At 39.4% G+C, this 14,214-nt stretch overlaps 2 protein-coding genes across 2 annotated transcripts in view; both read right to left on the bottom strand.

Moving 5' to 3' along the window:
• Positions 1-929: 929 nt before the first annotated feature.
• IntS1 (integrator complex subunit 1) overlaps positions 930-14,214 on the bottom strand; it is a 23,559-nt gene continuing 10,274 nt past the window's right edge. The window contains exons 12-16 of the mRNA XM_074175470.1: positions 9,701-10,159; positions 2,970-3,230; positions 2,412-2,696; positions 1,771-2,207; positions 930-1,592 (exon numbers count right to left, since the gene is read on the bottom strand). Coding sequence (XP_074031571.1) covers positions 1,031-1,592; positions 1,771-2,207; positions 2,412-2,696; positions 2,970-3,230; positions 9,701-10,159 — 2,004 coding nt within the window. The 3' untranslated portion in view covers positions 930-1,030. The remainder of the gene's footprint in view (positions 1,593-1,770; positions 2,208-2,411; positions 2,697-2,969; positions 3,231-9,700; positions 10,160-14,214) is intronic.
• Oseg4 (intraflagellar transport protein Oseg4) lies at positions 4,217-8,036 on the bottom strand. Its single transcript, XM_023173362.2, has one exon. It carries the CDS (start codon positions 7,876-7,878, stop codon positions 4,405-4,407), a length of 3,474 nt encoding a protein of 1,157 aa, XP_023029130.2. The 5' UTR covers positions 7,879-8,036; the 3' UTR covers positions 4,217-4,404.

The following is a 14,214-nucleotide window of genomic DNA, read 5'->3' as shown; positions in this document are numbered from 1 at the left end:
CCGCACTAAATACAACTTCATCTATGAATCGTAAATTACAGGTTTCTTCCAAAGTACAAAGCAATTACCTGAATAGTTAAGTTTATCTTTCGTCCATTAGATGGCAATGTTAGTTTTTTGTCATCTGTTGGTCGGTAGTCGCACTAAACACAACTTCATTTATGAACCGTAAATTACAGGTTTCTTCCAAAGTACAAAGCAATTTATTGGATAGTTAGTTTATCTTTCGTCCATGAGATGGCAATGTAGGTTTTTTCTCTCTGATGTGATAAAAACTGAAATATATTTCTATGAAAAATTCTGGAATGCTTTTGGAGAGTATTTCTACACGCACACTTCGGAAGGCGATTGATCTTCTTCCGATAAAAAATCAAACAATTAAAAAGTAAAGGTTAGTCATCACACAAATATAAAATCGATATTTCGGCTGTCTGACTGTCAATAGCCGACTAGAGATTCAGCTTTCGACCAAGAGATGGCGATGTAACTTTTTCTTTTACAATCTCTGAAAAAATATTACACTTTGGAAGTTGAACCCAGATTAGTAATTGGTTACTTTTTTATCAGAAATATATTGAATTTTCAAATGGAAATTAACGTTTTCTTGATTGTCCAATTTTATATAGCTCATGCTACTCTGTGGTCACGTGTATAAAACTCCTCGCTTGTGAATTTTGCATTCAGCCACGACCTAAAATATATTTTCTTCAAAATATCAAAAAGAAATCTAGAAAAGCAAACAGTTTCATCTATTTTTTTCTGTCATCTCGTGGGGAATCACGGCAATGAATTTCTAAAGTTCATTTTACTTTTCAAATTATAGTTTTCTTTTATATGTTTAGTTTGATTAGTTCAGCTTCCACCCAGCAGATGGCGTAAGTAATTCAAACAAACTTCGTTCAACTTTACCATATTTCAAATGAGAAAAATTCACGACTCGTCATTTAATTGATTACCGAAATATCATAAAAAACAGCTCAAGTTTATTTACTCTTAATCTATATGTACACGAAGCGCCTCTGGCCGCTCTTTAACACCCGTACTGCAAACTTAACAAACCAACACTCTTCGTAATATTCGTAGTAGTATTCGTAGTGGACTTCATGCCCAGCCGGAAGACCCTCGTGAGGATCACCTTGGCGTACTCTTGCATGACGGCCACCAGGTCCGAGAGCCTATCGAGCACACTTTCCACGACGTCGCCGTTGTCGCTGTCGAGGCAGGCGAGCACTGCGGGGAGTGCTTCCCCGGCCGCCCCCGGGTATTGCTTGAGCCATCGCACAATCAGCAGCAACGCCAGGGAGCGAATGGGGCCGCTCGAGGAGCCGATCGAGTTGAGCAGGTGCTGCGAGACATCCGAGAGCCACTGGGGCCGTCTGACGGTCACGTGATCGAGCTCCTGGAGGGCGGCGAGGTTGTCGGTGGATTGAAGGGCGGTCTTCAGCTGGGGCCAGTGCTGCGGGAATGATTCGGGCACGGGGGGCGTCACTGTGCCGACTAGGATTTCACTGGAGGTGGATTGGTCGCCGCCTATCGGGAGGGATACGCTGGACAGCAGGGGGCGGACGCCCGGCTGGTTGAACTGAATGTCACTGTGAACAAAAGTAATATCATTAATGAACACTTTCTTTGATGTCCTAATTGATTTTCATCTAGAAGCTATCCTTTTGAAAGTTCTTTGTTCAGGTATTTCAGCAGTAATTCCCAACAAATAATTTAATGAGAAGCAAATATACATACCCGAAATGATAAAACAAACAAACTACTCACTTCAGCACTCCTCCGTGCTCCTGCAGATACTTCGAGGCCCCCTTGACGTCCCTCACCATCCAATTCTGCACGAAAGCAACGATCCTCCCTACGAGCCCACCGAGCTCCTTCGAGTGTCCATGAAACTGCAGCAGCGCAAAGTATGAGTCGAGTAAATCGCACAATGTGCCCGTCTGATCGAAAACATGGGGCTGTAGCAGCTCCACCAACCCGAGTACTTGGCCAAAGAGCGCGAAGTGCCCCCGAGACCTGAGAACGCCCCAATCGTACTGCGCTCTGCCCTTCAGGCAGCCGGCGAGCATCGGCAGCTGCCTCAGTACGAGGACGGGGTGCGTGGCGGCTAGTTTTCGAGCGCAGAGTTCTAATTCGGAGCTCTTCTTGGGCCAGTCCTTACTGCGTGGAGTGGAGGCCAAGGCGCTGAACAGGCAGTGTGATATCTGGAAAAAGTGTATTGCTTATGCTGATATTATCAAAATTAGGATGTATGTCCCATCAATTTGTTTGAAAAACATTAATTTTTCATTCATTGACTCAAAAACTGAGATGCCCATAACTATTTAATTCCTTTATATAGCAATTTTTTCATACACAAGAATCATTTCCAACCAAATAAACTTTAATTAATTCATTCATTCACTTACCTCATCAACTGTGCTTGGGCAATTCTTGTTGTAGACTTCAGAGCACATTTCTGGTTCGATTTTCATGTTATCCTGACCAGAGTACGGCAACGACATGTAGATCATCAGAAGCAGTTCACGAGAGTAAACGTCCTCGTCAGATTCGTGCAGCAGAGTTTTCATTATAGCGGTCGCGTTGCTGCCCAGACATTTCAGCAGGAGTTGCAGGCGAGATTCCATTTTCGTCTTCCACATGGGTTGGTTTGTTTTTGCTTCTTCTATAATGTACCGTATCATTGCCAAGGCCTGCAAAATTCAAATGTTGCTACAAAAACTGATGCACCACTGATGATTTCCATTCTCCATGCCTCTTCAATCATGTCGCAGGTTAAGAAACAATTAGGTTAAATATTTTGTCAGTTTTGAGGGGAAATAATCTGTGCACTAGACATATTAGTTTCACAAACATTCTTCTTCATATATTAACATTCAAACCAAATTTTGCTGACAGAAAAGTTAAAGAACAACGTGACAAATGATTGGTGTAAATTTGGGATCAATAAAAAATATTATGCGTACCTGATCACACGTTAGCTGCAATATATCCTCTGCATGATGATGTTTAGGAATGGCCTTGTCTCTTCCTTGCCATAACTTGGGGCTCTTGGTGAGGGCATTCAGAAAGTCCAGAGCAGAGACGGCACATATTTCAGAAGATATGTCCTCTCTCAAAAGATACGTCATGATTCCGTGTAATATCTGCCAGCTGGCTCTTTGCAACACCAACGACATCAGTAAAGGTCTGAACTGGAGTTTTTGTTTGGAAAATAATAGATCCATCTGAAATAATACTAACTTCAATAATCTCAGAAGAACACACTTGTTTATAAAAGGTCTGTTCAAAAAATAAGGTGAATGTTCAGGAATGTTCGCATCAGTCACCGTATTCACCAGATTTGGACCCCTGCGATTTTTTCCTGTTTTCAAGATTGAAGAGACCCATGAAAGGACGGCGTTTTGTGACGATTGAGGAGATAAAAACCGAATCATTGAGAGCTCAAGGGCACCAAAAAGTGCATATCAGAGCTGCTTTGAGGACGCTGGCACAAGTATATATATTTTAGAGGGACCTACTATGAAGGAAACAAAATAGAAAATGATTGATGAATATTTTATCACAAAATATTGAAATTCACCTTATTTTGTGAATACACCTCGTATGTTTGATCTTCTTCTTGAAGATGATCACTTGGTGATCGAAACACGTGTCGAGGTGTTAAAATAACGGTTTGATGTTTGGAAAAAAACTCCAATAATATTCATATTTTGAGGAGTTTGTGTCCTTTTTCTTACATCTACAATAAAACCATATATATATGAAGTCAAGGTAGAGGATCTCCAGAATATAAAGTCATATGACAATTTCGTACAAGAGAAAAGTATACAGTATTTTCAAAACATCTAGACTAACCGTATTTTGCAATTATTTGATGAGAAATTCGAAAATTTGTAGTTAGTTATCTCATTTTTCAGTTCTAATCTTTTTTTGTTTGTTTTCATTAGTTATCTAATAGTTTAAAAATAACTTGTTTCAACCATAAACATGTATACATGTTGTCAAATTTTGATTCTGGTAAAACAATTGTGAAAATAATAAGGAAGTTATTATTACACCATCATTTATTTAAATGAAAGCAAATTTTCAAATTTACATTTTCAGTAATCAGAAGTTATGGATCACTCGCAATTATTTCTAATTATCTCGCATCTCTTACTCACATTTTCTGAATCTGTTTTTTCTAACTGCCTCAAAAAAACACTTCTAACATACTTAAAAAGTTTATATCAATATTGAACAATTCGCTTTTCAACATACAAATATATGGTTATGATGTAAACAATTCAAAGTGAATGTTATAAACATAGGAACAAAATCTAAATGGACGGACTAAGTAAATAAACAATATCTAAGTGGACGGAGTAGATTAGTAGATAGTAATTTCACAACTAGTATCTATTGCTTATCATTTATAGCGTGACACAATGGACACGCATTCTGAAACGACATCTTCTTCTCGTAAGCAGGATGGCGACAGCTCTTGCAAAACCAAATGGCTTCGCCCCCCAAAATCGACTGGCCAGACGCCACGCAAGTCGGAAAATGAATCTTACAGTGTGGACAAACCACGTTCCAATCTTGAATGGAATTGCTGCAATTGTCACACGTGACCATCTTAGCCTTTGTGTTCACCGGCTCATTCTTCCTGAACACATCCCAAGCCAGCTTTTCATACTGGTTTCTTTCTTGCACAGATAGATTTTCCAAGCTCTTGAGCTTCATCAAAGCCTTCGAGCATATCCCGAAAGATTTGTCCAGGCAAGCAGCCAACGTTAGCAGAGCGTAGATATCCCCTTCCGGGATGTAATCACCATAATCCTGCAACTTATAAGCCACACACAGAGCATCGTGAAGCTTGCCCGAGTGTAGATGTCTCTGCGCCAGCATGTAGTAGTGGTATGCTTCGGCCCCTTTCCAGGCATTTTCTATGAGGTAGCTAGAGTCTTGCCAGTCGCCGGAATCCGAGGACTTATGTAACTCGACCAATTTGGCGCCGTACACGTAGTGCTTTTTCACTCGCAACAAGCTCTTGCCAGGCTTACGAGCTTCTTGGTCAGCCAGTTTGAAAGCGTGTTCCGCGGCATTCAGATAGTACTTGGCTTGGATGTTCATTTGGATAGCGTTCATGATCTGATCTTGGTCTACTAGGTGGGAGGTGTACTTTGTGAGGAGGTCAGAAATTTTCGAAATGTTGTACTTTTTCGCCAGGTCGATGGCGACGTCCCAGCGATTGTGTAGGATGCACAGGTTTATAGCGGATTTGATGTTTCCGAGTTTGACGTAAGCCTTGACAGCTTCGTTGTGCACTGCGCTGGCAGCAAACATGTCCCCTATGGTCTCCAAGAGGGGGTCACCTTCCGGAAGAGTGTCTATAATGGATTCCAGACTCTTCCAGTCCTCCAAGCGGTGGTAGCACTCCACGACCTTGGGGGTGTTCTTGCCAAGCTCATAATACTCCACGGCAGAAGCCCAGTTGTTGAAGTGGGCAAAATAATCCGCAGTGGAGTTGTAGGCGGTTTTCAAAAGGTGATCCGGAGCCGTAACGCCATTCTTCAGGATCTGTATTACCCTAAACCAATCTCCGAGTGTTTGGCGTAAGTTCAGAGCTAAATCAGCCCTGTCCGCCTCCATGTAAATCTTCTCGGCCTCGTCAAAGTTTTTAAAGTACGTAGCAACCCTGGCTCGACGAATAGCTTCGCTGCTGATATCCCCCAGCTTCTTTACAAAGAGCACCTTGGCATAATCCTTCGATCTGACGAAACACGCGTCCGCCACTGCAAGATTCATCTCCTTCAGAGCTGCCTCTGCCACCAACCGCCACAACCTGGGGTGTCTGTTGTCTTCGACAAATTGACAAGCTTCACTGATCCCCACTTTCTCCAGCAATTGCCTCGTATCCCGCAAGGCCTTAACCTCCAAGTTGATCAGATGGTCCTTGCTGGGCTTCTCTGGTGAAGCCATCACCTCATCAAGCAGCACCGCCCTGATCTCCAAGTCGTTGAAGCTGCAGATGTAACCGGAACAAGCAACCGGTTCCTCGGGGTACACCCCTTTGAATATGTACATCCTCGTCTTCTCCATGATGGCCAACAGCTGGGGATTGTCCGAGGCCCAGCGCATACACCACACATCCTTGCGTTCTAGCCTAGCCCCTTCGGCTGCGGTAGTAGGGCGCCCCACGCCCTCCGAAATGTCCAGCACAGTCATCACTCCAGAAACATCGATAATGGACAACCTTGTTGAATTGCAGTTGACTGCCATCTTGTGAGGCCTCGTGGCGATCTTGTACCTGTTTGAGAGCACCACGTGGGGCAGAGCATAGTACTGAATGAGGCCCGAGTCTCTACCCACGACGAGGCACTTGTCGCTAGAGACTAGACAGGAAACCGGGTCTACAGTATCGTGAGTTACAACTGGAAACGTGGAACCACTGTCGAATTCCTGGATGATTTCTACAGCCCCGGTGGGGTTGTCGTCGATATGGAACATCCTCCACCTGGCGCTGCCTGTAGTTATAGATTTTGGAGTCTTGTAGTGCCATACGATAAAGTTGTTCTTTGACGCAACAAATACTTGATGGGAATTCATAGTCACACCAATCGGTTCAATATTCACGTACTTCCCGTCCACAGGAGTACCCAAAGTGTTGTAAAGCATCAGCACGTACTTCCCTAGAGTGTCGTTAGCCTCAGACCTGACTGCGGCTACACAAAAATCCCCGTACGCCGCCAAAGCTAGCAACTCGGCAACCCACAGAGTGTGACACTGGTTGCTTGCAGTATCCCAGAACGAGAGACAAATCCCAGGCTTGTGCTGCCTGCCGGATGCAAACACAACAGTTTTCTTGAAGTAACACCACTTGTAGTCCGGCCTTATGTTGGCAAAGTACACAAAAGAATCTACGGCGAGGGCCACCCTCAGAGAACCCCCCTCCCAGACGCAGCAACTTATCGAATTTCCTGGCACTTTCAAGGTACGCAGGTGCTGCCCCGCTGCGTTATAGAACTGCACCAAATTAACCTCCTTCTCCTCCACAAACTGCTTCCCGCAAATGGCCATCAAGGACCCGTTGTGGTTCCAGGAACAGTGAACCGCAAACATTCTGGTGTTTAATATAACAGGATTGGTGTCGCTCTCGTTGCGCATCAGCTGAGCCTTGCCATTCTCGAAGGCGATGGCTAGATTAGGCAAACCGGCTTGTGTGTTCCCATTCGTACCGTTGTACCAGTCCAGCCCCACGATCGGAATCGAATCGAAATTGGAGTCGTGGCAAAGGATGGGGATGCGCATCACGAAGTTGCCCTGGTTGTCGTACAAGTGAACCTGACCGTTTTTTAGGGCAAACAACAGCAGCTTTCCATCTGGAGACCATTGCACTCCAGACAGGGAAACTTGTTTCAGTTCCTTGCCCCATATCCTATTTCCTCCGACGCATCCAACGATCACTGCACCATCCTCGTATATTATACATATTTTCTGGCCATCCGAGCTCCAAGCCATCCCGACCACTGTGGATTTCTTCCGGTTATTGATCATTTCCTCGTACCACGACCCTTTATATAGCATCCAGACGATTATTACCCCATTCTCGTCGCTAGTCGTTAATTTTTTGTGCAGCTCGTTCCAAATCAGTACTTGAATGTTTTCAGAGTGTCCCTCCAAAGTTTGATTCATCGACAGGTTGCTGGTCACGGCGAGCCCCCGATTTTTCGTGCCCCCGTCGTTATCGTTCGGGGATTCTAGCTTGAGCACTTTAAGTAATCCGTTTTCTCCTCCTACTGCGATATACCCGTCTAGTTTGTTCCAAGCGATCGCGTTGATTCTCGTATTGTTGGGTATAGCGATCTTTTTACTCAGGTAGATGAACATTTTGATGGAATTCTGTTAGCTTCTCATTTTATTCCAAGGAGTTTAATTCAGAAATATGTTTATTTTTCATTGTGTATAACTTTGTTTTGAGTTTGAATTGTTGTTGCCATGGGATGACAGTGACAGTGCCGGAATTTAGACACCGACTAGTTCTGTCGAATATTCCGAAGCCGGCAAATAACTAGTTTTAGTTAGAACCGAATGTTCCATCAACATGACAAGTGGCAACGCTCAGCAACTGAACCAAGATGGAAAAACAAAAACTAAGTCTTTCAGCCGTTATCATATATTGTTGACGTTTCTTGTACTCCCCGTGAATTAAAGTAATTTATTTCAATTATTCATCAGTTTCTCATGTCTATAATATTCGCACCTAAAACATTACTATCACAAATTCACAATAGAATAGCTCAAAACAAAAAACACCAAGACAAAAATACAACCTATGTTCAACATTCAGTCATTCCGATCAGCTTTTTATCGTTTGAGCAGCGCTATCATCGGTAGAAAAGTTTTACCATAATCGGAAACTAACATGAAAACAATCTGGTACGTGCGTTGAAATAATAATCAGGTGCAAGCTTCACATCAGTAAGGTGCAAGCGTCGTAATGGGGTGCGAGCGTCGTAATGGGGTGCGAGCGTTACGATGGGGTACGAGCGTTACGATAGGATGCGAGGGTTACGATGGGTTGCGAGCGTTAGAGTACGAGCGTCAGAAATAAAGGCGAGTGTCGTAATGGGGTGTGAGCGTTACGATGGGGTACGAGCGTTACGATGGGGTACGAGCGTTACGATAGGATGCGAGGGTTACGATGGGGTGCGAGCGTTACAATGGAGTACGAGTGTCAGAAATAAAGTCATTATCGTCACAATAATCCTGTGCGAGCGTCAAAACAATAACGGGGTTTGGGTTTGGGAATAACTTTTGAAAACGAATAAAACATTGAACTTAGCGCAAAATTGAATTGTGAAAATTAATTGAAAGAAAAAAAAAAGTTTGAAAACAAGCTTTCATTCACATGTTCGAAAAAGAAGAAAATAACCTTTGAATGAAATCGGATCCATAAAATTATATTACATAATTTATGATATAAAAGTTTCTTGCGGGATTTACCTATTTTAATAAAAAATATGTAATTCGGGGCGGTCTCGCGATATAATTCAATATCCAACATGGTATCAGCCTGAGAAACAGTTGTTATCCGACAGGTATTTACCAGAACCCACTGTATAGGTAGTTAGGAGAGATGGTTATTTCAAGATTTTGTTTCGAAATATTCATTTTCTAGTGAGTACGCATCTCTTCTTAGCCCAGTCTACAGTCTTCAGACACGATTTGATAATAGGAACTGTTGAAGTGTTAAAGGATCTGAAAATCTCGGGTCATATCTCCGATATTAGTTTTATTTTTTCCACTCAATTTTCAAACTATTTGTAACTAACTGAAGGCAATAAAAAAAAAATCAAATATTTTTGAACGCTTCTTTAAATTACTTCTTGTTATGAAAAATTTAGTGGTATTATTTTGATACAGAATATCCTTCATAAATAAATGTTTTTTGAAAAAATTCCTAGTATAAGTCATAGAAAAATGGCCATTATTCGCTTCGATGACGTATGACGCTCGCCTTCAACTCACATCGACAAACTTCATTCTCACGACTGATGGAGACATTTCTAGCTCGTTGATTAATTTACTACTGTTTTGAAGATTGAGTTTTTCTCGCATCTGTATTGAAAAATGGATCCATCTCTGAATGAATCAAGAAGATAAACTGAAGATTCACAAAGATCTTCCATGAAATATAAAACAGCCTTACCTGCAACTTATGTTTGTCGGAATTTGCGATTTCCAATTCAACGGTCGACAGCCAGTCGATCATTAGTCCCGTTTTCTCAGCCTTGGAGCCACCCTCTTCCAGAAGCATCTTCCCGAGCTCACCCCCCATACCATCGCAATGGCCAGACAGAGCTACCGGCTTCTCTTCCATCTTTACTTCTAGATCGACTTCCATTTTCACGTCTTCCATATCGATGCCGCTTCCCTTCAAAAACTGCCGGAGAACGACGGCGACGCAAGACTTTTTGTCCGGTATCAACTTTAGGAATTGTGATGCGATGGCGGTTTTTTCTGGGGAAGCACTAGAAGTGGTAAAGATGAGACGAAACAGCGTTGATATCGAGTTGTACTTGAGGATGACGGGCAGAGTGAAGTTTATCGGTATGGATTTTATGAAGTTGAAGACCAAATCGGCCGTGTTTTTCTTCAAAGTGACACTCTGGAATGGAAATGAGTTGTTGTCAAACTTCACTCAGATTTTATTTTGGGATATGTTCCAAAAGTCACCAGAAGTGTTTTTTTGGTGTTCCAAAATCATCAATAAAAACCCACCCGGTTCTATATACGAGATTATTATGGTGAAATTAAGATATCACCTCAAACAATACTTTTTTTATTCTGCAATTTTTAATAACAACCATACTACTGAATAATTGAAGCACGTTATGAAATTCTTATTAATAACAGTTGGGAAATTGTTACTTTTGAACATATCCTTTGTTTGGTACAGTCAAAAATCTGGTACAGTTTTATTCTTGTTTGGTAAATTTTTCATTGTTGTCAACTGAGGGTATGTTCAAAAGACAGTATATTGCATTAGAACTTGTGATCTGTGATATAACTTAAAAAACAAGTTCAAATTGCTAAATTAAAGTTTCTCAAGTAGGAGATGATCCTAATATACAAAATATATATACAGACGAAGTAGACAGCTTTTGATGCAGGAAAACTCAATTCTGTCAATATGATTCTTGTTGGAAAACATCCAGAAGACAGTTTCCTGCATAAGTTCGAAATGTGCATATCGAACGAAAGAAAATCAACAACATATAAACCTAAAAAGTTTGTTGTCATGTGTGAATATACGGGGTCTGTTCAAAAATTGAGGTGAATATTCATTTTTCTCAAGAAATATTTATTCATAAATTTATATTTTGTCCCTTCAAAGAAGTCTCCACTTTCGGTATGTCCTTGAGTTCTCTTAGCGATTTGGTTTTTTATCTCCTTAATCGTTGCTAAACGCCCTCCTTTCATAAGTCTCTTCAATCTTGCTTCTAGCAAGCGGCGCCTAACTTCAAGCAAGACCAAGACCTTGACATTTTATCAAACTTGAAGTGCTTTTTTTGGTCTTGGCTCTCCTGGCTCTACGATAGCAGAAAATCGCCGAACACGCAATCGCTAAACATTTCCAAATTTCATCCCTCTCTCACCAGCAAACTAAACATGCTAAACAGCTGAAACTGTGAACATATGTTCGAGACGAGTATACCAACATAAAATAATCGCTAATCGAATATACGTAGACCGCGAAATTTGAACTTTCACCTTATTTTTCAAGAGAAAACTTCTTATGGGAGGGTAAACTGCTTCGTAATGGCAACAGTTTGTCAGGTTTCTCTTTCTCTCACGCATACGTCAGCAGAAGGCAGGCTCCTCCTCTCTCGTCGGACAGACTCTCAGTATTTAGTGTACGTTAGACATATACTGTTGACAGTATTATAAAAATCTAACCAGCGAGCACGTAATAGCAATTTCTTAATCCTTGCTGATGATTTGAAAATCTTTCGGCCCATTACATCACATGAGGACTGCTTGATTTTACAAAAAGACCTTGACTTTTTGTACGATTGGTGTACCGAAAATAATCTTCCCCTCAATACAAACAAATGTAAATACTCAAAATACACCCTTGAATATAATGTTATTTCTCATGATTACTGTATAAATAACACACCTCTTGAAATAAGCACTCATCAAAGGGATCTTGGTGTCACATTTGACCCCAAACTGAGTTTCTCCATCCACTATGACAAATTAACATGCTCAGCCAAACGGATGCCAGGGCTCATTTATCGTAACTGTAAGAACTTTCGCAGCAGAGACAGTTTTTTAACTCTTTTCAATGCATACGTCAAATCTCGGCTGGAATATGCCTCCCTCATATGGTCACCCATATACAATGTCCACATAAACAAAATCGAGTCTATACATAGAGGCTTCATGAAATATATTAAGTACAAGCTAGAAGGAGTTTACCCTGAACAAGGCATCGACAACAGAATACTACTGAATAAATTTAATCTATTATCCCTTCAAAACCGAAGGACCTACTACTCTATAATTTTCATTTATAAACTAGTGAATAATCTGATTGACTGTCCCGAACTACTCTCCCACTTCAACTTTCACGTTCCACGAATCAATTCTAGAAATGAACTGACTTTTTATCTACCAAATTCTAGAACAAACATATCACTCAAGTCACCAGTTGTTGCAATGAGCAACCTTTACAATCAACTCTGTGAAAATCTCGACATTTATTGTATTGTATTTGTATTTATTTATTTAAGTAGGCAAGCCTAATATAAAAAAAAAAGAAAAATACAAATTCATAAATACCTCACGACATTACCAAGTAAATATAATAACATTTTAAAGTACCTTTCAAGGAAAACAAATATACAAACATATCTATAGATTGTTAGGTTAGTTCACATTAAAAAATAAAAAATTACAAATATCATAAAGAGCTGTCACTAATATACTTCTTTAATGATGACTTAAATTAGTTTATTGAATTAGATTCTTTTACAAATTGTGGTAGTATATTAAATTCTTTTAAGCCTTTATGAAATATACTATTCATTCCAAATTTAGTGTTAGTTTTATTAATGTAAAAATTGTTATTTCTTCTCGAATTGTAATCATGAACTTCATTATTTCTCATTAAGAATTTTTGAAAGTAATTGGGTAGCAATCCTTTATGCAGCTTAAATATAACGATCATAGCCATATATAATATACGTTCTTCAACTGAAAACCAGTTTAGACACTGTAACATCGATTTAATTGCTGAGTAACGGCTACATCCCAATATTAATCGCATGCCCCGAATTTGAAGCTTTTGCAATTGCGCTATTTTATTTTTACCAAGTAGAAAAAGTAATGTTGTACAAAAATCAAAATGAGGTTGTATTAGGCTTTTAAAAAGAGTCAACCTAGCATACATAGACGCTTTCTTACATATACGAGAGAGAAAAAAAAATTCTTTAGATATTTTTTTACAAATAAAATCAGCATGACTGTTTAGTTTCAAATTTTTATGAATTATAAAACCCAAATATTTTATTTCAGTCACAATTTCAATGCTAACATTAGCCCAAACAATTTGATCATACTTATAAGATGATGTCAAAATCATACTTTTTGTTTTACTGACATTTAGTTTCAGTTTATTGATAAATAAATTTGTTGCAATGCTATTTAAAGACCTATTCATTTCAACAATTGCCGATCCAAATTTTCATATAAACAATAAACCAATGTATCATCTGCAAAAAGATTTATACAGTGTGCTCCAGGTATGTGATTAATATCATTTAGGTAAATAATAAAAAGCAATGGACCTACCACACTACCCTGTGGTATGCCACTCTCAATTATAAGTTCATCTGACAATTCTTTTCCAAATTTAGTTTTTTGTCTTCTGTTGAATAAGTAACTTTGAATCCCATCGAAAACAATCCCTGATATCCCATATATTTTAATTTTTTATTATGAACCTATTGGTCAAGTTAAGAACCACATTAAGAAACTTTTACACTCTAGTCAAAATACATGAGCCCAAATTGAAAGTTACTCTACCATGTGAGCTTATTACTACTACTGTATTACTGCTGAATTGTTTTTTTTGTAATACATCTGAACTATGTTTTTACTTGTTAGCTCTATATCTGACTTAAGGTTTTTTTTTCAATTACTCTCCTAGCTTGCTGCACACAAGTTTTCACCTAATTTTTTGCTCAACTCTCCTAAATGTTTACTTTATTTTATTTTTTGTTTACTCTCTTCAGGTGTTTCTAGTTGATAAATTAGTATTGTATTCATGTTTATGTGTATGTATGTATGTATATATGTATGTGTATTGTGTGTATATAGGCAGATATAAACTGTAACATGCTTGTTGATAATATTAATATGTCTTGTTAATGGGATTTATTCCTGTTTAGACATTAAACTTTTTTTTTATTATGTAAAACGTGGCTTAAAAATGATGATACTAATTTTGTGTATGTACATTATTAGTATTATTTAATTCAGCAAAAATAACAATTGTATAATGGTAGCTACACAAATTGTATAATGGTACATACACACAATTGTATATGCATACAATTCAAGTAATAACCTAAGCTTTTCTCAAGTTAAACAATTTAAATATCAAATAGTTCAACTCAGATTAGTTTTAGTTATCACTTCTGTCGCGTGTCCAGA

The sequence above is a fragment of the Leptinotarsa decemlineata genome, unplaced genomic scaffold, assembly GCF_025532065.1.
Source record: "Leptinotarsa decemlineata unplaced genomic scaffold, Ldec_3_MD MMD2_tig00001064_RagTag_RagTag, whole genome shotgun sequence".
Classification (NCBI taxonomy): domain Eukaryota; kingdom Metazoa; phylum Arthropoda; class Insecta; order Coleoptera; family Chrysomelidae; genus Leptinotarsa; species Leptinotarsa decemlineata.
The sequence above is the reverse complement of the archived record's forward strand: the minus strand, read 5'-3'. Positions and strand labels throughout refer to the sequence as shown.

What these genes read in the sequence shown, in the direction of transcription:
- Oseg4 (XM_023173362.2), bottom strand. Translation starts at nt 7,878, where the DNA reads ATGTTCATCTACCTGAGTAAAAAGATCGCTATACCCAACAATACGAGA.